General features: G+C 50.7%; 3 protein-coding genes across 3 annotated transcripts; all 3 read right to left on the reverse strand.

Moving 5' to 3' along the window:
- Nucleotides 1-1,015: 1,015 nt before the first annotated feature.
- EMC4 (ER membrane protein complex subunit 4) lies at nucleotides 1,016-2,767 on the reverse strand. Its single transcript, XM_017821249.1, has 5 exons — nucleotides 2,670-2,767; nucleotides 2,489-2,588; nucleotides 1,907-2,060; nucleotides 1,242-1,402; nucleotides 1,016-1,090 (listed from the first exon to the last, which is right to left on the reverse strand). The coding sequence occupies exons 1-5, from the start codon at nucleotides 2,750-2,752 to the stop codon at nucleotides 1,055-1,057; spliced, it is 534 nt and encodes a 177-aa protein (XP_017676738.1). The 5' UTR covers nucleotides 2,753-2,767; the 3' UTR covers nucleotides 1,016-1,054.
- An 865-nt stretch (nucleotides 2,768-3,632) lies between these two features.
- On the reverse strand, nucleotides 3,633-5,622 carry EXOSC5 (exosome component 5). Its single transcript, XM_017821248.1, has 6 exons — nucleotides 5,500-5,622; nucleotides 5,097-5,210; nucleotides 4,273-4,394; nucleotides 4,033-4,173; nucleotides 3,872-3,961; nucleotides 3,633-3,791 (listed from the first exon to the last, which is right to left on the reverse strand). Exons 1-6 carry the CDS (start codon nucleotides 5,603-5,605, stop codon nucleotides 3,699-3,701), a joined length of 666 nt encoding a protein of 221 aa, XP_017676737.1. The 5' UTR covers nucleotides 5,606-5,622; the 3' UTR covers nucleotides 3,633-3,698.
- A 3,812-nt stretch (nucleotides 5,623-9,434) lies between these two features.
- On the reverse strand, nucleotides 9,435-23,503 carry RAD17 (RAD17 checkpoint clamp loader component). Its single transcript, XM_017821226.1, has 16 exons — nucleotides 23,210-23,503; nucleotides 20,825-21,091; nucleotides 20,077-20,160; nucleotides 19,311-19,467; nucleotides 18,707-18,843; nucleotides 17,572-17,624; nucleotides 17,353-17,478; nucleotides 17,196-17,265; nucleotides 16,504-16,615; nucleotides 15,215-15,409; nucleotides 14,724-14,809; nucleotides 14,286-14,432; nucleotides 13,685-13,831; nucleotides 12,816-12,936; nucleotides 11,902-11,959; nucleotides 9,435-10,627 (listed from the first exon to the last, which is right to left on the reverse strand). Exons 1-16 carry the CDS (start codon nucleotides 23,240-23,242, stop codon nucleotides 10,375-10,377), a joined length of 2,046 nt encoding a protein of 681 aa, XP_017676715.1. The 5' UTR covers nucleotides 23,243-23,503; the 3' UTR covers nucleotides 9,435-10,374.
- Between the last annotated feature and the right edge of the window lie 5 nt (nucleotides 23,504-23,508).

Below are 23,508 nucleotides of genomic sequence, written 5' to 3' on the forward strand. Positions count from 1 at the left end.
CCCTGGAGGTGTCCCAGGAAGGCCTGGCCGTGGCACTCAGTGCTCTGGGCTGGGGGACAAGGTGGGCATCGGGCACAGGGGGGACTCAATCTTGGGGGTCTTTTCAACCCAAATGACTCTGTGGGGAGGTGAGGCCATAGGGGAAGGAGCCCCCACCCCACCTCAGGCCCCCCAGCACGGCTGTGGTGTCACAGGGGAGACTGGGATTTACTAGGATTGGACTCTGGGCCCTATAGAATTACCATGGAGTCCTGGATCGTAGTCACAGCCCGGGAGAGGGCACTGGGCCATACTGGAAGGTCTGGGCTCTACTGGGAGCAATAGTGGAAGAAATTATTGCAAAAATGGGGAAAAATGCATGAAAAAACAAGGGAAAGGGGGGAAAATGAGGCACAAAGGGGTAAGAAGCTGGAAGAAAACCAGGGAAATTGGGGCAGAGTAATGTGGTGAAATGGGGTAGAAAACAGCAGTGTGCTGCCCTGGCTCCCCCACCACCACTGCTGTATGGATCCAGTGCTTCCAGTATAGCACCAGTGCTGCCAATAAAATGCCAGTCTGAACCACAGCTTTTCAGGTAGGATCCCAGCATGGCCTCTACACTCCCAGTGTGGACCCGGCACTCCCAGTACAACACCAGCACAACCTACACTTAAACCAAGATCCTGATATGATCCCCAGTGTTCCCAGTACAGAGCCACCCTCGGGTTGCCATTCTCCCAGTATGATCCCAGTATGGGCTACGAAGCCTCAAGTACACTTCCAGAGTTCCCAGTATGGCCCCAGACATGGGGACATGGGGCTCCAAGTACAGTTCCAGTGCACTCTCAGTACAGTCCCAAGGTTCCCAGGGCACTCCCAGCACAGACTCCAGAGCTCCCCCAATGCACTCATGGTGCTCCCAGTGTGGTCCCCAGCACTGCCAGTACAGCCCTGCAAACACTTTTTGCTTTGCCCCATCCCAGTGCCTCCTTGGGCACCTCAAACCCTCTGAATTCCCCCCAAAAACAACATCACATCCTGCCATCACCTTTATTGGTGAGTGGGCGTGGGGGGGTCACAGGATCAGGCCCCCACCAGTGAACTCCATTCGCTGCCGAGAGAAGGGAGAGAAGAAGGGGGTGAGTGGGGGGACCCCAGAATCCCTGGGGGGCCCAGGACCCCTTTCCCTGGGGGATCCCCAGGACCCCTGCTCTCCCACGGGGACCCCCAGGCCCCCCACCCCCAGGGGACCCCATGCCCACCTGCGGGGGGGTGACGAAGGCCAGCCAGTCAGAGGGGCGGGTGGGCAGCAGCCCCATGGCCTGGCACTTGTAGAGGGCCAGTGCCAGCCCCAGCCCGTTGCCCACCAGGAACACAAGCCCCTGCAGTGCCCGCCGGCTGGAGCTCTCCAGGGCCTTCAGGGCTGGGGGGACAGAGGGGGTCAGGGGGGGTTGTCAGGGACCCCCAGGCTGCTGAACTGCCAGGGGGGGTTACTGGGGGCTGTGAGGGGTGGGCAGCTGCTGGGGGAGTGCTGGGGGGGGTGGGTGGGACTGACATGGGGGTGACTGTGAGGGGGCTGTGGAGGACACCCAGGGGTCAGGGGGGGCTGTGGGAGACACCTGGGGGGCTGGGGAGGACATCCAAAAGACTGTGGGTGTCTGTGTGGACACCCAGGGGCACACAGACCTATGGGGGACACCTGGGGGGCTCTGGGGTCTGGGGACACCTGTGGGTGTCAGTGTGAAGCCCCAGGGGTCCATGGTGTCTGTGTGGACCCCCAGGGATGTCTGTGTGGTGGCTTTGGGGACTCCCAGGGGTCAGGGGTGTCTGTGTGCCCCCAATGGCCCCATGGTGTCCATGGGTGTCTGTGTGTCTATCTGTGTGTCCTTCCAGGGCCCGTCACCCCCACCATGGGGGCTGTACTCACTGGCAGACAGGGACATGAGGGCCTGGAGCGGGCGCCAGCCCATCATGCAGACCATCATGGCCGGGAAGATGGAGATGGTGTTCCCAGCCATGTACATGATGAACAGGTTCATGGGGATCTGCTTCAGCGGTGCCAGCGCCACATCCCAGCAGCGCTGCAACGACAGGGAGGAGGGGAAGCTGGGGCACCCACAGTGACACTGCCTTGGGGAGTGGGGGGACACCAGGGACCAACCCCCTTGGGTGTGGGGAGACCCAGGGCAGGGACCATCCCCCACGGGGACGTGGGATTTGGGGCACCGAGGGAACCACCCCCATGGAGGGCTGGAGTGTGGAGGGACACAGAGAGACCCCCTCCCACGGGGAAGCCGGGATACTGGGGGAGCTGGGGTAGGGACCACCCTCCATGGGAAATCTGGGGGGGACCCGGGCAGAGACCACTCCCATGGGACAGGGAGCACCCTCCGTGAGGGTCCCGAGGAGTGGGGACACAGAGGGGCCACTCTCCGGGAAGGGCGGGACTGGGGGGGCCCCCGGAGCCGGGACGCCCCGCAGGAGGTCCCAAGGGCTCCCCCCGTCCCACCTTCTCCATGAGGATCTTGTCGCTCTCGTGGACGCCGCCCTCCCCCAGCTGCCGGTCGGCGAACCCGAGCGGGCCGCGGCCCTCGGCGGCGCCACGGGGCCTGCGGGCACAGGGCGGGGCTGAGTGGGGGTGCCGGCACCCAGACCCCCCCGCGTCCCCCCCGCGTCCCCTCGTCCCTCACCGGCCCCCCGGGGCCGCCCCCAGGTCCAGCGACCACTTGAAGCGGCGCCCCCGCACCGCCGCCGCCGCCGCCGCCGCCGCCATGGCCGTAGTCACGTGTGTGGCCACGTGCGACGTCACGTGTGCGGCCACGTGGGACACCCCCGGAGGTTCACCCCTCTTTCGTGTTTTTCATCCCAAAGTTCCATTGCAGCTTCTTTGGATCTACTGGGGTTTGATTTTGGTTTCTTTGGGGGTTTTTTTAATGGGCTTTTCTCATGGGTTTATTTTTTATTTTTTTTTTCTAAGCGGAGCGTTGGCACGCCTTCATTGCAATGCCATTTGACATCATTTCCCACTCCACGTTACACCCCATTATGGGTCCCATTGGTAACACTTATTGCATCCCACATCCCTCACTGTCTCTTCTCACTACCGCCATATCCCCCCACTGATCCTCCACCGTCATACTTATTACGCTCAAAACTCCCCGTTACTGCACCCCCAATCCCCCTACTCCACCCCGTTATCATCCCCACCCCAAAATTCCACATTTCGCCCCACCCCCCGCGCAGTGAGACGCTCCAGCTCCCCCCGCCCCCGTGTTTCCCAAACACGTGATTCCTCCCGACCGCTCTATTGGCCGCGGCAGCGCAAGCCCCGCCCAGGAAGGATCGATCCGTCCCTCCGCGGCGCCGCCATTATGAGAAGGTCAAGGCCTGGCAACGGGCACAACCCACCCAGCGGCGCCCCCATGTTGGGTGTCCCGGCTCTGAGCGGTACCGGCGCCGCCTGTTCCTGCCCCAGCACAACACGTGTCCCAGCCATGTCCCGTGTGGGCCCCGCTTTCGGGGCTGTGTCAGGACAGGCGTTCCCAGGCACGTCCCCCACTCTTGGGGGCTCAGGACATGTGTCCTGGGCACGTCCCTGTGTGCCCCCCACTCTGGGGGGCCCCTGTGGCACGGGATGGAGTCGAGAGGCACAGTAGATACAGAAAGATCCTTTACTGAGCGTGGGGTCCAGGCCGGCCCGGCCGCCCGCAGGGTCCCGGTCAGGACTTGGAGTACCTGCGGCGCAAGGAGTCGCGGTAGAACTGGAAGATGGTGTCTGCGGCGCGCTGGGCTGTGACCAGGCACTGCTGCATCTGAGGGGGAACAGGGGCGGGATGGGGGCCAGGCTCCCCCTGAGGGGCTCCCACACCCCCAAACCCCCGAGGTCCCTCACCTCCTCCACGGAGCAGCTGCCCTTGGTGGTGGCCATCAGCACCTTCCTCTCCCTGCTGTCGATGGCGAAGGTGAGCACGGCACGGGCCTCCTGTGGGACCAGGGGGTCAGGGGAGCTCAGGGGGCACATGCAGGGCCGGGCACCCCCCGCCCGGGGCTCACCTGCTCCTGCCGCGCCGTGGGGTCGAGGGCGATGGTGCCGTCGGGGCTGAGGGCGCAGGTGACGCCGCAGAAGAGGGAGGAGAGGGGCAGCCCCGCGTCCAGCAGCCCCATGCAGGCGGCGTTCAGGCAGCACGACAGCAGCTGGGGGTCACAGTCAAGGGACACAGCGCAGCTCCGGCCCCCCAACCCCAACCCCACCACTCTGAGCTGTTCTCCCAAACCCTCCCCGCCAAAGGATACCGATCCAGCATCGCTGAGCACCTGCAGCACCAGGGTGATGGCCGTGCGCGGGTGCAGCACCCCCAGCACCACGGCCTCGCATGTCTGGCGCAGCTGCTGCTCCCGGCTCCGCTCCAGCACCCCTGCAAACCACAGCATGCACGTGCCCCTGAGAAAGGCTGTTGTCTGATGATCAGTCTGTGCTTTCTAGCCTCCAGAACGGAGATTAAACCCACGGATCAGAGAGCAGCCAACGAGCTCTGAGTGATGCCAAGGTGATGGAAACACAAATTCCTGGTAGGTGGAACTGCCTTGTTAAGGTTTAGAGCTGGACACGTCTCAGTGATCTCAGCCCTGGGGGAGGGTATCACAGCTTGGGAGGAAGGATTTCCACTGGTAGTGGGCACAGGGAACGCAGAATTTATGGCCCGGCATCTGGCAGAACCCCCAAGATAAGAAAGGAACTAATAAAGACAATTTAGCACCTGGGCTGAAGCAGGTCCCACTGGATTCAGGGTGATTCCAGCAGGGGCAGGCTGTGACCACCGACCCAAGAAACACCCCGACCCAAAGGAAGAGAAACACTGAGCATGACCAACTAGCATGAGAAGCAAGAGAGTCATTAACCAACAGAATAGTAATTAACAAGAGAACTATGTAACCTATAGCCGATGAACATTAATGCCTTTGTTTGCTAAAATGTATAACACTGTATTAACAGTAACAAGTTCCAAAGTTCGTAGAGCTATATTTGCGGATTAGCTGCCCAGCAAACTGTAAATAAAGAGCTGTAAATAACTCCAACACCTCGGTTCCCTGTTTTGGGGGAGGGCCGGGGGTCCCACCTGGCAGCCCCACCTTGGGGCGCAGCAGCACCTCCAGCGCCGCCCGGTCCGGTAGCTCCTTGCTGAGCTTCGCCTCAGCGGGGCCGTAGAGCCCGGCCAGGACTGAGGTGTCACCTGCGGACAGGGAGGGTGGGATGGAAGGGAAGGAATGGGGAGAGATGGGATGGGGAGGGGAGCCCCCAAGGAGAGCCGCGGAGGGCTGGGAAGGGCACGTGGGGAAACCCAGGAAGAGGAGCCCCGGGGAGCGGAGTCCCTAGAGCCTGCAGGACGGGCAGCCCCGGGAAAGGGGGGAAGACCCTGCGGGAAGAGCTGGGAAGGGGAAAAGGGGACCCCGGTAATGTGTCAGATCCCCCAGGAAGGAGAGCCCTGTGAGGGGCAGCCCCAGTAGTTCGGCCCCACAGACCCTGCAGGAAGGCGGCCGAGCCGTCGGGCCGCGAGAGCAGCCCCTGCTCGCAGGAGAAGGGCCGCAGGCGGCACTGCCCACCCGGCTCCGCCACCGTCTCCATCATCTCCTCTTCCTCCGCACCTTCCGCTTCCGGGCCGCGGGCCAGCAGCCAATCAGCGCCTGCTGTCGCGACTGGGCCCCGCCCCCGCGGCACCGCGAGGGCGTTCGGGTCGCGCCTGGGCCGGGCGGGAAGGGCGGGACCGGACCCCTGTCTCCCCTCACACCGGAGCCAGCCCGGACCCGGGAGACGCGAGGGGAGGAACACCCAGCCCGGCCAGAGAGAGCCGCGAGCAGCACGAGCAGCACCCGAACCGCACCCTGGCGGGGCAAACCACGGCGGCTGCTCTGCTGCTCTCCGTCATCTGCGGAAAATCATCCTGGGAGCCTCGGCCGTGGTCCCACAGACAAGCCGAGGGTCCTGCTGGCTGCCCCGGCCGCGCTGGGACCCTGGGCTTGGGGAGGGGGACTGGGGAGACCCCCCGAGGCTGCGGGGCAGGAAGGGGCTGGACACGGGAACATCGCTGAGCCCACAGAACGCGGGAATCTGCCAGTGGCATCACCTGTTACCCTCCGCTTTTATGTGAACATGTGGCACCCCCCGGGCAATAACAAGGTGATTCCTGGGGATATGGAGCCCACTGGCAGCAGCAGGATCTACCCCCCCATCCTCGGTGGCCTGGATGGGCTAAAGGACAGTGCCAAACCTCCCTCTCCCTCCTGCAGCTGCTCCTCTTCAACCCCGTGATCCATCTGGGGATCCAGCCCCCAAGCCCTTCCCAACCCAAACTTTCTCCCACTGTCAGCCTGTGCCTGCCTTTTTCCCTGTCCCAATCCACATCCCACATGGGCAGCTGCCCAGGCCATCCTTAAACCCCACACCCAGGCAGAGGCTGCTTCATCCTGAGGGGAGCTGAGGACATCAGCCTTGGGCCTTTGGGTTTCTCTGCCCTCCTGGGGGCTCCTGCACCATTCCCAGGTCCCTGCTTGGAAAGAACCGATGACTTCCCATAGTGGAAATGAAGATATGTCAGCAATGGATTGACTGAAGGGATCTGAAAGGGGATGGGAAGCTCACCTGGCAAAATGAGACACAAGAATCTTTCTGCCCACGAGAGCTTTGGCATCACCATGGCTCCACTCAGGATTTCCCTGGGAGGTGGTGTGTCGGGGCACTGGGGGTGTGGGAGCCTCAAAAACGGGAAAAGGGCCTCAGGAGAAGGGGGAGGAAGCAGCACTCAGAGACTGTGTCAAGGAAATTTATTTCCTTCTCTTTTTCCTCCTCCTGGGCCGCAAGGAACTGTGGCGGTCGCGGGCCCTCCTCTTTCGGGGGTGCCGGTGCTGCCGGCGCTCATGGCCCCTGTCCTGGTCGGGAGTGGAGGGACCTGGAGCCTCTGTGGGCTCCTGGGCCACGTCCTGGGGCTGCTCCTGCTCAGCAGGGACAGGCACACATGGGGGGTGGCTGGGACTCCCAGGGGGGGCCTCTGATGTACCGAGCTGGTCCTCTGGGCCCGACCCCACGGGGTCACAAGTGTCGGCCTGGCTGGGCCTGGGGGTACCCCCTGGGCTGTGGGTGGGGGTGCCCCCTGGTGAGGAGGAGCGGCTGGAGCTGGACACAGAGCTCCCGCCCCGGTCCCTGGCAGGTTGGGAGCGGTGCAGCTGCCAGGCCTCGCCACATTGGCTCAGGGTGACATGAACCAGCCCGTGCACCAGCGGGGCCGTGTATTCCCCCAGGTAGTTCTGCAGTATCTGGGCCAGCGGGTCCCTGTCGGGGCCGTATATGCAGAGGGCGGAGAGAGCGATGCTCTCCACCTCGCGGGCCTCCCACCAGCGCGGGCCGTGGATCGCCTCCAGGCTGTGCCGCAGCCACGGCCGCACCGGGTCCAGCAGATGCTCCTGCCCGTGCAGCAGCTCCGCCCAGAGCTCGGCCGGGAGCGCCCGCGGGGGGCTGGCCGGGGGGCTCCGGGGGCAGCGGGACCAGGGGCAGGTCTCGACCAGGCGGAACTGAGCCCTCCGCGCCCCCGGCGAGCGCCCCGGCGGGCTGAGGATGCACTGCAGGAAATCGGCGTCGCCGAGCACGGAGAAGCGGGCGGCGATGACGGGGCTGCGGCAGCGGGGGCAGGCGGGGTCCGCGGCCGTGCCCCGCAGGAGGCAGCCCAAGCAGAACGCGTGTCCGCAGGGCACGGCCAGGCTGTCGCAGCTCACGCGGTGACACACCGGGCAGTCCCACTCGGTCTGCGTGGCCCGGCTCGCCCGCCGCGGCGGGTCGGGCAGTGCCCGGGACGGGGCGGGGCCCATCGCGGGCACCGGGGCCGGGCCGGGGCCGGGCCGGGCGGCTGCACTTAACGGCCCTGAAGGGCTCTTCCGACGCTGGCGATTCTGTGGCGCTTCCCAGGGGTGTCGGGCACTGCACGGTGGAACGGGACCATGGTCAGAGGCTGTCCCGGGGCGGGGAGGACGCAATGCCCAGGCCCCTCCAGGACACCCTCCCCACTCCCCGAGCCAAGCGCACACCCCATGCACAGACACCCGCGAGGAGTTTCCCCACAGCCTCACCTTCCCTGCTGCAAACAGCCGCAGTGCCCGGCTGCCCAAACCAGACAGGGCTGAGCAAACACAGGGAATGGCCCCAGAGGAGTCACCGAACTGCCAGGTAAGCCCCCGAGGCACCACCAGGCCCGGGAGAAGCCTCGCTCAACCCTCCAGACTTCGCAGTCACACTCAGGAGTCCAGGCTCAAGCCACAGTGTCCCGGGCTCTGCAGGGCTCAAACACAGTCGGGGAGGGGGATGACATCACAACACCTCCCCCAGTGGGGTCACAACGGGCCACTTGGGATGTCACCTTCTGCCAGCAGGTGATGTCACAACGCGACATCCCCCTCCCACCCCGGGCACGTGGAATCAGGAGAAAATAAAGGAAATACTGTTTCCTTTGTTTAACTTCTACATTTCCGTGCTGCTCTCCATCACCCACATCCATGTCCGTGTTCCTGTCCCTGCTCTCCCGGGACGGAGAGCTCGGTGGGAGCTGCCAGCACCGAGGGCAGCACATCCTCTGCACCAAACCCCCCCAGCCGCACCCGGACACTGAGTGCAGGGTGGGCTCCAGCGTGAGCCGCAGGGGCTCCCCAAAGGGTGCCATGGCTGTTCAAATGCTCTGACCACACCAAGAGGGCCCACGTATCTGTCCTTTGTGGGATGCTACAAAATCACCCCTATCCAAAGGACAGACCTTCTTTCCCTACCACGTAATTGGGACACTGCCGAGGAACCAAAATGGACCCTGGAGAGAGGTAAGAGGGTGGGCTGCAGCACTGACATGTTCCCAGCACTGCCCTCTGCCTCACCTGGAGCTGAGGGGATGGTAACTGGGCACTGCTTTGACGGGGCACTCACCAGCACAGTAAGAAATTGGGGCTTCAAAGAGAATAATGCTCTCTTTGTGTGTGGTGTTTTCATGTGAAACAGGTTTTATGTAATTACTGTGTAGTCACACAGCCCAGTCTCTGCCATTACAGGGTGTAATTTGCCAGGTGAGGACTGAATTTGGCCCTACCAAGGGCAAGGCCAATGGGAAACAGCTGATGTGAAAGTAACTGTTAATACCTGGCACTACAGTAAAGAAAACTGAAAAGACACAACGAAGCAGCTTGGGGCTGTGCCTGCAAAACAAAAGACAGTATTTCCTGCCTTACTGTCATTTGCACTGGAGGCACCCCAGAAACAGCCCATCCAAAGCACCCTGGAGAGGAAGAAAAGTGCTGATGGGCATCAACAACCAAAGACATTTTGACTTTGCAGCAATGAGCTGCAACAGAATTTTAGAACTAGGACGGAAATTTCTCTCTCTTTGAAATTAAACAACAGCTGTAGATGGAAAGACTACACCTGTCCCTTAGGAGATGACAAATCCAGACTCTTTAATAGCATTGACCCAAGGTCTGGGTGGATAAACATGTGTCTTCTCTTACTAAACTCTGGCTGTGAGCTATACAGAAATGCAAACGTGCACCACACAAAGGAATTTGGTTACACTTTTTCCCTCACTCCTGTGGTATCACTATCCCCAGCACTGTACCATGTGTCACTTACCAAACACAAAATCAAGTGCAACCTAAGGAGAAAAACTGCACTTTATACACTTTAAACTTCCTAGAGAGAACAACTTCAGCTTGATTGTTGCATTTTCCCCTCCATAAGTTATGAAAATATCTTTCAACAAGGAATCCAAAATAAGCTATGGTACAACATATAAACTTACTTATAAAGACATAAAAATCTGAGTCAGCGTACTAAACAGTATTAATACAATAGGATTTTTCTTTACATTATCCGTATGGGACATCAAACTTTTTCTGTGTACATTTCAGCCTCTTATTTCATGAAGGTACAAACTTCCAAACAGCAGGTTCATTTGAAGGTAAGAATTTGAACAAAACCTTCAAATGCTGACAACTTATGGCACGTGTACTCAGGAAACACAGTGTACAATTGCAAGGTAAATTAAAATGTGCGAAAACTAAAAATAACTTGACTGACACTGCTGATCTACAGTCTCTTTCAGATTGATTTCAGTCATTTATTACTCTCTTTTTATAGACGATTTTGTGGCTCAGGAGAGGCAGGAAATTGTGTGTGATTCAGTGTTCAGCTCAGGGCTGATCCTGCACAGTGAGGAGGAAGCTGAAGAGAGCTGTCGCGATGCTGAGACAGTTCAGACCTGGCTCCCAGCCCTGCTCTGTGGCTTAGGCAGCACTTTGGGACAGACCATGCTCTCTTCAGCCGAGGCCTTTGCAGCACCTCGGCCAGGCAAGGCAGTGGGTGGGGTCTGGAGCTCAGTCACTGTCGAATTCCTCTATTGTCAGCTCCTCCTCCTCCATGATGGCCTGGGCTGCCACGGGTTGGGGCTGGCTGCCAGGCAGGTCACTGCCACTGCACTGGCTGGAGGGCAGCAGGAGTCCTTCGGGATCACTGGGATCACTCTCTCCCATCCTGCTGTTCCCCGGCTCCGCATCGGCACCATCACCCTCCCCAGGGAACAGCTCTGGGGTCCCGGGGTCCTTATCACAGAGAGCTTCCAGCTTTAACCTGTGAAATCATCAGTGCAGCACTGCATGACCACACACAGACAGCTGCTGTCTCAGGGGAGCTCACACAGGAAAGACTGTCTGTCCTCAGATACAACCTTACTCCCACTGAAACTGCTGCACTGAGTTATTTTAAGGGCTGGTTAGTAACACAATTTAAATTATGTTCAATTAGGATTAATGAAGGAAGCAAACACCTGTATTTCTCCATACTCCCTTTCCAGCAGAGTGAGCAAATGGGAAAGGATAACAAGTGAAGTTATCCTTCAGATCAGACTTTCAGTGACACACACCCAACTTATTAATGCAGACACAAACAGTCATCAGTATCCAAAGATATGGTGCAATGACACTTAATGGCATAAGGAAGTTACAATTAATTTGAGAAGTTACATTGTCACTCAGAGGAGGGGGATTACAAAGAAATACATTGCTTAGGGACAGTCTCCTTCCTTAATTTTAATACAATTGTCAGGGAAGAGGGTGGTTCCTGGAAATACAGCTTGGAAACTCATTGTTAAACTCAGCAGCAGCACCAGTGACAAGCAGGAGATGCTTTGTCAGGTGCCTGAACAAACTCTGTCCTGGTAGGAGATGACAGAGTTTGTCTCACTCCAGCTGTGATCTGGATTCTTTACCAGAAACAGACCAATTAAAACTCTTAAATTTCAGAGATGTCAAAGCCATATAAACCTAACTGAGGCTCTACCACAGTAAATGATGTCTATGATTCAGAGGGCTCACGAGAGTCTCAACACAACATCTTGTGCCACATCACCTCACGAGCCCTACACAATCTGTAAGGAGGGCACATTAAATAAATAAACTCATTAAAATATTTTGTATTTCTACAGGGATACAACTGCTTCAAAGGAAGTTGGAACAATTCCCTGTTGTTCCTTCTTTCTTGCACCTCCAACACAAAGGTGAACACAGAATATTCTACCAAACTTCCAGATTATTGTTCTGTGTCATGACAAACAACAGGCAAGATGCACTGAACTCTTTGCATCAATTCACTTTTATTCTCACATAAATGTTTTTGATAGTAAAGGAAGTATTTTGTTCAGATCATGCACTGGAGAAACAGTGTCTAGGACAGGTCTAATACTTAATACAACAGAAAAGAAAGTTAAACAAGGATTAAAAGCAGGACTTCAGTAAATCACAGATGATTTACTGTGGAAAGGGTTCTCTACGAAAGGGTTCTTCCCCTTAATATAGTAAAGTAATGAAGTCTTACTTTCTCTAAGTATAGACAGAATTTAACCTTACCTCCCAAAACGCCTTTTCAGTGGCAGCCTCCCCACGTCTTGGATAAAAGCAATCTGAGCTAAGAAAAAAGAACCACCAGTGTCATAGTGGGCAGATCATAATTAACATACAATTTAACATACTGGAAAATAAACAATTCATGTGTTAGTCAAGTATTCCTGCATACAGTTGAAACATCTTAGATACCAAAACACTGCACATGCATATATGTAACTTTTTTCCCAAACTGCTACAGTTTACCACCATACTGACAGACTGCCTACACAAAAGACCCTAAAAACCCCCTGACATTCATCCATTTCTACTTATGACATAGAGTTATTATTCCACAGCCTACGAAATGAATTCATCCTGATGGCAAGGCCTTAGTTAAGACATGAAGCTTTTTTTTAGAAACAATTAACGCAGCACAAGTGACCTAGCTGACTAAACAGTAATTTTTGAATTATGTGAATTATTTAAATTTTTCTGCATGAATGGTCTGCTATTGGATTACCTTGGATTTTACATTTTTTTATCCACTATAAACTCGAATTTTGTTTATCTGGGAAAGGCTTTTTAAAGCCTTTTAAGTCTGTTGATGTTACTGGAAAGATATCAGTAAGCAACGAAAATCCGGTTAATTTTGCACACTGGTTTCCAAAAGCCATCTTCTTCTCAATTCCTCCAGCAGATTTAAAATAAGCCCTAAATCTAGAGAGCAACTTAATTAGTAAGGTTTGATAATCCTACCAGAACAGCTTTAATTTTGGCTGTTACTAGAAGCACCTTTGGGTATCACCTCTATACATTTACCATAAATTTTTTTTTTTCTGAGGCAAAAGCATAGACAGTATTGACATTTTGGCTTACAAAATTTTTCAGTATGTTTCAACTGCCAAAAAGAGTCTAAGATCAATTTACACCCATCTTACCCTGGTTTCTCATTGGGTTTGCTAACATAGCAAGATAAGGCAGCAACTCTGTCTGAAGGCACTCGGGTGGTAAACAGAAGCTTGAGAACAGAGATTTGGCAGCAAGGCAATTTTCCTGATACTGTAAAAGTTGGGGAGGGGAGAGAAGAAACACAAGTAAAACCACCTGGTAGAACATGATTACCGTAGATATTCTGTACCAAAATACACAGACTTTCCTCCTGCCTGCTAGATGACTACACACAAGCTACTGAAAAATGAGACTAGAAGAAAAGATAAGCAGTTAGAGTTAACATAGACCAATCATAAAAATGGTAAAATCCTTTGGATTTGCCTATTGCTGAGTATTAACACTTCCAGAAAATAGCTATCCTTTGATTACAGGATTCCTTGTCCATCCAGGCCAATACTTTCTGACACATAAAGCAAGAGAAGCATGAGTTCAAATATAAAAAATTGCCCAGACCTTTGGTATATCCTGAACAAGCTACTTCTGATAAACACATAAACTGTAAATTGTGAAACCTACATAGCAGTTCAATGTGCAAAAAGCTCACACTCAGTCCTAGGAATACTTTTTAGTATTTGAATGCTGATTGTGTCTCCACTAATGTAGGAAGGACTGAGACTCTCCCAGCAGCACGTCAACTTGGACACAGCAATCAGGCTTTGTCAGAGGCCTCCAATTTATTTTTACATTAAAGGAGTGATACAAATTGCTCTTCAAGCAAGTGCTTTTTAGAAGCAGATGATATCAAAATAGGATATTTGACAAGTTTAGCACTGTGAGCAAATCTCATCTATACCATACTACTCAATAGTCATACCTTAGGTAAAACAAAAAGAAATAATAAAAATCAAGCATTTACCTTTTTATTGATAAAAAACCACTGGGGTTTATGCAAGGGTCGGAATCCCATCCCTCCCTGCTGGTGGGCAAAGGCCCTGGATGTGTTGGAATGGATCACCCCTCGGGTAGCCACAGAGGCACTGTAGTTTTCCATCACAAGACGTGTCTAAGAGAGAAATTGGGCACTGTGTGACCTCGAGGTGCCTCATTTGAACTGAAACACCCTCAGGAACTGCAGTGACACAACCTGCCCAGAATTTTACAGTTTAGATTACCGTGGAACTTTTATTCAAAGCAGCTGAACAAAAGAGCTGGTTCAATTCCTTCAGAGGAAAGGCTTATGGATGCCCACACATTTTTATCATGATTATGTTCTACTTAAAAATACTTTGTAGAACATTCTACAAACACTACAACCCACTATAATAAAATGCTGACAGAAGCTGGACAAAAAATGTGTTGTGTCTCTTCTGCAGCTGATGTATTTCAGCATTCATTAACAACTCACTGTCACCCACACTAAGCCTGCAGCAAACATTCATAAATGCAGTGAGATGTCACAAAGCTCAATGTCCAAGTGTTTAAAAACAAGTGTGTGCCTATAGAAAGATGACACTTACACTCCAGTTACTGCAAAGGACATCAGCAGCACTCAGATATTCACTGGCTCTCACCACGTCGTCTATATCAGAAAAAAAGTCCACATAGTTCTGGTGGAGGTATAAATTAAACATGGCTCCTGACATATGTGATTTTTCCACAATATCCTATTAGAAAGAAGAAAAGTTCAGGTTTTAGACGTAGGTAAGGAAAAGCACCCTAGTTAAAGGTATGATACATGTAGATGTTCAGGGAGCTGGAACACAAGGTCTCAGCAGTGGTGTTCGGACACAAAGGGAGTTGGTTTGCCCCAGGGAAGGGGGACAGTGCTCCCTTCCAGAACAATTATTGTGTAACTTAGACTGAACAGACACACATTTTGATTAAACCATGTGATTGAGAATTTGCTTTGGTGTGTTTCCAACCCAACTGAACTCATGGAGTAACTGCAGGAGTACCTCAGGCTGAATGAGCAACGTGTCCCGATGGAATTCTGACAGGTGGGCAGGAAGCTGAGGGAATTCTGCCTCTGACACTGGTTCTCCTACAAAGGATTTCACAGTCTTTAGTCTTTTAGCATGAGAAACATTGTTAGCAACTGTCAGCTCTACAGCACCTAAATTACAACATTTCCAGCTCCCAAAAGATCCTGAAACAGGCACAGATCCTTAACTATACAGTCAATGTTAGAGTCATCAACACACAGTTGGTTATATTAAGCTCCACGTATTAGTTTTCCCTCACCCCACTACTTCTCTTCAGTTGATTTTGGAGCTAATATTGTGAATTACTAGGAATTAGGGATCCCCTATTTAGCTGATTTCATACCATTGGTATTGACCAAACCTCCCCATCAGAGGCCACCCTAAGCCTTACTTCAGCAAATCAAGCTATCAGCAGCTGACACGCTTTACCCAGTCAAAGGGAGAATAAGTCAAAGTTTTCATACTTTTGCAATAAATTATTTTCCCCAGAGCATGGAAAAGAAAGATGGATGCATCTTTGCCACCAATGGCTTGTATCTCCTGGTCTTCTGTGGTATCACATTTACTTTTCTTTCTTTCTTTCGATACTGCAGCTTCCTCACATTTTATTGTGGAGCTCCTTTTCTTCCTCGACCAAAACTCCTTCTCCAAAGAGCAGTCTATCAATTAAAGCAAAAATAAAATCAAGAGAAAGTACATGAATCCACAGAAGTTTTCTATTACACTGATACTGCTAATGCTTTATATAAACCAATAATAGTAATAAAAAGAACAGAAAAGATTACATAAATACAAGCATAAGGGAAAACTCCTTTATTAGGAAGACAATCCAGTCACCTAAATTAGCATCATTCATTGGCTTCATTCCACTTCTGTCCCTTAAGCCACAGCTGAGGTACCAACTACTTTTTCTGAATAACAAACAACTGTCTTTTAAAAAAGCATTCAGGTTTATTCCATCTAGTTCTGATGTCCCCCACTTGCCTTTGTTTAGAATTTCACCTTTACAAAGCATAAGTACAAATATATGTAAATTATGTTTCAGTTACATCCTCTTCACTTATCAATTTGTCTTATGTTTGCATTGTCTGTACAACATCCTCACTGAAATACAAGGTGGCAAAGAAAACCTTTCATTTAGGTGATTCTTCCAACAGCCTACTAATGTTTTACAACCTACACAACGTTTTGAGCTTCTAGAAATAAACCCCTTATTCTACTGTAATTTAAGAAACTTGGAAATTTTTACCCACAATTTGATTTAGTGGCTAGTGAATGCTCCTTAGTGAGCTGAGAGAAATTATCTTTTAAGTATTTGTTTTTCTTTTCTCCCACAATTACCATGGATCCTTTTTACCTATACATCAATTTCTTAACAATTACTGACTCAGAAAATGCTTACAGAATAAGCAGGATAAGAAATGTAAGAAGGAGTCAATGAAAATATTGCTCTCAAATTAAGGTTGAGTCTTTATGACAGCAAACACAAATAGCAAAGATACCAAGAAGAAAAGAGGGTCTTTCACTAAATTAGGTTAGCACATGCATTGCTGCCACAGTTTAGCCCCAGCCAGCCACTGAGCCCCACTCACTCACTCGCTCCCTCACACACCCTGGGTCTATTCCTGCTCCAGAAAAGTGTGTCAGAAATGCTGTGCACAGCTCACCCAGCCAAGCTGCAACACCAAACAGAACACATTCTCAGCAAAAATGGCCAAAACATCGTTAATTTAACAAAACCAAACTCTTTTACCTTTCCTTGAGGAAAACTGAAGGCTGTTTATTGCACTTCTTATGTCACCTGAACAACCTCTGCAAAGCAACTCCAGAGAAGCTCTATCAAGGGCATGATTTTTCTCTCTGTTCTACAAGGAAAAGCAACATTAAAAACAACAAAAAAGGCGGGAAAAGGCATATTTGAATATGGCTGCAGACGGACACCACAGACACAGGAGCATCCACCGTGTGCTCAAACCATGGAACACTGCTCACTTTAAAACATTTAATCCATTGTTACACAGCCATGTTAAAGAGAAAAAGGCACAGAACTCTTTGCAAGGCGTCATTCAATAAGGTACTTAATTGTAATCAAAACAGTTCAGGAATAATACAGGGTTTAAGTTCAAGACCTCTTCTAGCCTTGCTGGATACAAAAAACCAATGGAACAAATTCTATTCCTGTTATTTGTTTCATTTATATAAATACTGTTATAAATTTTCAGAAGTAACTTTGTAGACTCAGCCCAAGGATCAAGTGAAACTAATCTGAAAAACAAGCTTGTTCCTTGTTTTCTCTTGGGGCGAATGGTGAGGGGTTTTTGGGGAGTGTGGGGCTCTATAAAAGATCAAACAAATACAGTAACAAAAATAACATGTTTCAGATATAAAAGCATGAAATCTTTTGGTCCTAACACTGCACAGAATCCAGCAGCTCTGACAACTTACCATCCCAGCTTCTGCTGCAGATATTCGATTGAGAACTTTCATCATATTTGTTGGTGCAACAGGCTTGAAACTGTTGAATGTCATTTAAAAAAAAAATCAATTAGTTTCTGACTTCTCTCTTATTTTAACCATGTTTTAATGAGAGAAAAGATCTTACCTAATAGCGGATATACAAAGCTCCTCTAGAATTTCTGTTGGGAACAGTAACCTCTGGTTGTTGTCTCCACTGAAGTTGTCAGAGATTATAAATATCAGGGGGCATCTACTTGTACGAACAAATCTCCTGAAGTGAAAAACAAGCAAGTGTTGTGAGGACAAAACCCCAGTTTGCTGTGAGTGGCCAAAGATAATAATTAAAAACTTATTTTGTGCCAACCTGAGAATGCCATGCAGACTGCTGGGGTCCCGGTAGAACAGGTTGGGAATGTCCTGCCCAAAAGAAAAAGCTGGTGACACTACATTCAGATGTGAATATTCCCTCCCACAGACATCAAGATTGTCATGGCACATCACATTGCTGCACATTTGTGATTCCCGGCTAGCTTCCTTGCAACCAAATTTGAATGCAGCCAATGCAGAAAAGGGCCAGAGAGAGGGGAAAGAACCCAAACCCAAAGCACAGTATGTCTTTCATTACAGAAAACAATTATCTAAAAATAAATCCTTTCTTTCTGTCTCTGCTTCCTAAGAAACAGCCCTGGGTGATCACGTTGCCTGCCAGACAGAGATTTACCCAGAGGACAAACACTCCAAACAGCTCTGCTGGGGAAGAGGGCACAATACACCATGTGAGGTGTGACAGGACCTACACAAGAAGGTGACATTATGAAGACAAGTCACACAAAACTCCTAAAATCTACAGCACCCAACTAGAATTTTTGCCGTTTTTGTCTTGGAAGTTTACAGACAACTGGACTATCAATTTCTAAAATTCCTTCCAGAAAAGGAAGAAAGAGTCAGAAATAAATTATTATTGAAACACATTCCTGAGCAAGTACAAATAAAGTCTTGTCCTGTATCTGCCCAAAACCCCTTAGTCCACACCTCTGACCTAAATAACACCCCGTGAAGATCAGGGGCCAAGTGCTAAATTGCAAATGTTTCTCATTGTGTTCATCCTCATCTGTCTCCTACACTCTCCTGCATCCTTAAGGGACAGGAATAAAGGGATTTTTTCCCTCTCTTCCTTTTAACACACATAGATACTTCTAGACAAATAATCAAACGTGGGAACAACTTTCAATGTTGTGTTGATCTCCTTTATGACACTCTGTTACTTATTGCTGTACTCACATCAGACTCCAATTCCTGACTTTTGGTTATATGGTTCATCTACAAGTAGAACGTGATTCTCAACTGCTGTAGAGGCTCAAAGAGCAATAAAGACTTCATTTGCAGTAAAGCTGATGAACTTTGGGAAACACCAGTCCACCAGCTGAAGCTCGTGAGCATGTCAGTATTACAACATCAGGTACTGTTTTCAACCCAAGATTTCACAAGTTTTCACTTACTTCAATAAGAATAAGCTTTTTATCACTTTCTGAGGACTCCCCAAGCATCTGAAGTTTGTTATACTTATTTGCTCTTAATAGAAAATCTTGAAAGAGAGCTGCTTGGGCCTGGCTCGGAAACATATGAAAATTGGAGTCTGAAAGAGAAAACTAATTAAAAATATGTATTCTATATTATACCAAGTAGAATAAAATACCCACAAGAACTAATGCCCACCCACGCTGTTTTCTGACAGCACCACTGAAGAAGCCCTTTGGCAAACAAATACAAGAGAATTTTTAAAAGGTGTAATTCAAGTGAGGACCCCAATAAAGACATTTACCTGGTTTTATTTAGTTGGTTCAAGTGATATCCATGCTATTACAGAGCTCTCTGTACTGATCTGAATTGTCAGTTATTTTGGAGTTAACACTTTAAAAAACCTAAATCCCTTTCCAGATAAAAGCAACAGAAAAATTTTTATTATACAGTAGGGAATGGATTTACACAGATGTAGATCTGATTTCATATGTGACAGACACAAAAGAAACAAAACCACAGCATATGAAAACCACAAAAGTAACTGGAACAGAAAAAATAAGAGAAAAAAACCAAAATACTTACCATGGTCAAACATGTTTCTTAACTCTTCCTTTGTAAAGTCTAAAGATACAGGATTGGTCCATTCTTGCACCTGAAGGCCAAGATCTTTGGCCAGAATTTGCAGAGTTGCAGTTTTTCCGCAGCCAGGGGGACCAGTCAGCAACAAAACAGAGCCACGCTGACACAGAGGGACAGAAATAATCCCAAATGTGACTGATAAATAATGACAGTTGGCTGGAAATGAACATTGGTTGAATTTCCCCTGTATTTTCTCTGGCAATGGTTCTCTTTCCCAATGAAACCCAAATCACATATTTTGTGTTGTTGATTTACCTGCTGAGTGTTCAGACAGAGAGAGCCAGGCCAGGACTCTGACAGTCCTGTTCTGTTTCCAAAGCCCCTGGTTAGCTGGGCAACACTGGCAATTTATGCCTGTGTACAAGAACAGCTCCCATCCACCCAAACTAAAAACGTCCTGGTACACCAACCCTGTGCAACTGGACATTTGCCAAGAGACCTAAAAATTAACCTGAGGTTTCAAGCACACTGAAGAGTTGTGATTTATGACTGGATGCCAGAAAATAATATTTCTGACCAAAATCAGAGTCCACCTCTTACCAGCACAGGCCCAAAACAAAAGTACAAGCTCTAACCTATGTTCTTAACAGACTTCTTACAATGACACACAATCACCACCTCTCAGCTGAGGTTTTTCTCTGAACTTAGAATTGCATCCAGCTCATTTGTATGGTTTGATACCTCTGGCTGTTCACTTTAGCATGTTTACCTGCTTTGGTTGCCTCTGAAATATGTGCATTTTTAACCAGGCCTCAACTTCTTCAATTTTCTTCTTTTGCACAGCAAGGTCATTCTGAAACAAGGTTAAAATATGTGAAATTCATATATTCACCTCTTGGTTTCTAAAGATGAGATTCAAGGATAAAATACATGCTGACTGAAATATTAACAGACATGCTGGTGTGTGTTCCAGTTACATTTACGCTCTACAGAGGCAAGTGCTACAGTTAAGGATGATCTGCTCAACCTGTTTCCTCTAACAACCTGTTTTCCATTGTTTGCAGTTGGGAAATAAGGAGCTGTTAATTATTCTCAAAGTAACAACACTACAGTCTTGCCTATTGGTGTCATCATGCTTCATAGCTACTGCTGGAGCTGGTACCTTTTGCTCCTTTTACTCTACTATTGCACAGGTTTTTGTAACCTTTGCAAATCCCAGACAGCTGGGTTTTCCCAGTGCTTGGAGCAGATGGATGTGGCTGGAATTCAGTAACAGGTTCAGAAGTTTAGATGTGGACAGGAAACAACATCTCATCAACAGCTTTGCCTCCTCAGGAGGCCTGAGGGAAATTGTCTCCTACAGCTAAAGAGCTCCTGGCAGTGAACAAACGAGACCAGCACCTTTTTGCTGTAGCAAAATAGGATATTCTGGGAGCCTGACCAACACAAATTATGGACAGAAGCACAGCATGTTACTATAATGTTACTACTATGTTAGAACTCAGAGTAAGTCCCACCTGAGTCTCAGGTTTGTATCTCTCCACCCACGGCAGCTCATCCTGGGACGGGCTCCAGCTCTGCCTGGACTTCCTACAGGGCAGATCCACCACAGAGGGCTTTGCCCTTTTCCTGGAAGGAGCCCTGGCTTTGCTGTTTTCTGGCACAGAACTTGGGTCCTTCAGCTGCTGCCTCCGGCCTCTCCCAGAGCTGCCTCTCAGGGCCTTCACAGCGACACTGGTGCTTCCAAAGGAGCCATCGAAGGGGTGCCCCAGCCAGTCTGCCACCTGCAGAACACAAACACTGTGCCACTGAAGCAGCACCTCCTCCCCTTATCTGGCCACAGCTGTCCCTAGAAAATGCAGCTTTTTATCCAGTGTACACTTGTCCATCCCTGGAAGTGTCCAAGGCCAGCTTGGACAGGGCTTGGAGCAACCTGGGACAGTGGAAGGTGTCCCTACCCATGGCAGGGGGTGGGACTGGATGGGCTTTAAGGCCCTTCAAACCCAAACCATTCTGGGATTCTGAGATTCTTCAGTATTAAAATAAAGCCTCCTCTCACATGTTGTGCTAAGAGTATCTTGCAGCAAATTGTCAAGTCAGAACAAGTAGAAAACTCCACAAACACACATCCAAACTAAAGAAGTAAAATTAAATCAGAGATAAGAATGAAGAAGAAGTATCAGCTTACTCAGACTGTGTTTACATTAAGGTCATGTTCACATTGTTTCTGTGCAGTTTTCAGTATGTGGCACTTTTTCCCCCTCTTCTTTAACACTTACAGTGCAGGCATTTGTGATTCAAAAATGGAAGCAGATGGTAGAGAACAGCTATTGAGGCAGCACAATAAAATCAGATATTGTTCCCTGTTTGCTGCATGGGGCAGCTTGGGCTGAGTTGTGACTGCACCAGAGCCTGTGACAGCAACGCAGAACCATTCAGCACTGAATTTTGGGTTTGAGGAGCTCCCAGCTGGAATAGGGGTGCAAACTTACGCTCCAAAGCACTTCTCAAAGGCCCCAAATACCATCACAGGGGTCACTGGCAGCCCCTCAGTGCAGGGCTGAGACAGGCTGGATGGCAACAGAGCCCCCAGTGAAAATGTGAGTGACAGAACAGACACAATGTTCCTGAAAAGGGCCAGGAAACCACAGTTTACACATCTCATCGACCAACACAGCAGAGTGTCCGAGAACCACGGGTGCCAGGATGCTCTGCCTGGAATGGAGTAAAACAACTACAACAAGGCCCTGTTTGCAAAGTCCCCAGTGGGGAATGAAGAAGGGGGGTCACACTGCTTTTGGGTTGAACAAAGCTGAAACCAGCCTGACTCATCAATCCCAAAGGGAAACATCCTGAGATGGAGGGGAAGATGTGGCAGAGCTGGGAAAATCCCCAGAGAAAGCAACAAACAAGTGACGCCACTGAGAACTGCTCCAAAGCTGCTGAGCTGCACAGCCTGGACACACCTGACTGACAGTCCAGCACTGCATACTAGAAAAGCCCAGGCCCAAATTTTAAGGGCGGGATCTTGTGACACATGCCTTCTTGTGGGTATGTAGATTCCTCCCCAGAGTGGGGACGCACTTCAAGGTCACTCCTCCAGGCTGAGCCAAAGAGATTTGGTCATTGGTCTTGGTGAGTGACATAATCTCTAATTAATAATCGGTTTTGTATTAATACAATTGCTTAAATATTCAGAATCACAGAATCATTAAGGTTGGAAAAGAGGTCTGAGATCATCGAGTCCACCCTTAGCTTCATGCTCACATTTCAACTCTTTATACATTCACATTCCAACTATTGCTTCCAAGTGCACAGTTATTACAGGTCCTATACTGTGTAGTGAATAATTGTGATCAAGATCTCTTTGTCCAATCATACTTATACCAATATATTTGATAATGGTTTGCTGCCCTCAATCCCGCGGGACTGAGTTGTACAGTGACACTTGTACAACACTTAAACTTGAACCACTGACCGGGTCTGAGCCTGGGACTGGATCCAGCCGCCCCCAGGCTGCTCTGGGAGAAGGGGTTTGGGAAGCCGGGGGTCTTGGGGCGGTTTGGGGGTCTCTTGGGGGTGTTGGGGGTCCTTTCTGCACCTCGCGACTCCACGGGAGCTTCTCTGGTGAACTCTGTCTGAAGCTCCCGCCGTGCCTGTGACCCTCAGCACCCGGGAAACAGCGTCTGCTGGGGCTGCAAGAGGCCGTTATTCACACAAAAACCGTTTTTGGTGGAATTTGCATATTTACCCGCGACGCCCCGTGCGAGCAGGGGTCCCTTCCACACACACACAGACACCGAACGTTACTCTCGGCACAAAATAACCCCGTGGCAAAGGAGAACCGCAAACGCCGAGCCCGGGCAGGAACCGCCTGAGCGAGAGCCCCGACCCGGACCCACCTCCGCCGGCCTTCCTGGGGCGCTGCCGGCCATCCTGGGCCGGGGGGCACCGGGGGGCGCCGGGGGAGCACCTCCCCCCTGCCGGGCGGCGGCACTCGCGGGGTCTCGGTGCCCTCGGACTCTGGGGATGTCTCGGTGCCCCGGGTGGTTTCTCGGTGTCCAGGGAGGGTTTCTCGGTGCCCCGGGGGGGTCTCTCGGTGTTCTCCGGTGTGTCCGTTCCGTTCCGTCCCGTCCCCACGGTGCCGTCACCCCTTGGCGGTCCTTCCCCTCCGGCCGTCGCCGGGCTGCCCGCGTCGCGC

Source organism: Lepidothrix coronata, unplaced genomic scaffold (assembly GCF_001604755.1).
Source record: "Lepidothrix coronata isolate B3197 unplaced genomic scaffold, Lepidothrix_coronata-1.0 Scaffold89, whole genome shotgun sequence".
Lineage (NCBI taxonomy): Eukaryota > Metazoa > Chordata > Aves > Passeriformes > Pipridae > Lepidothrix > Lepidothrix coronata.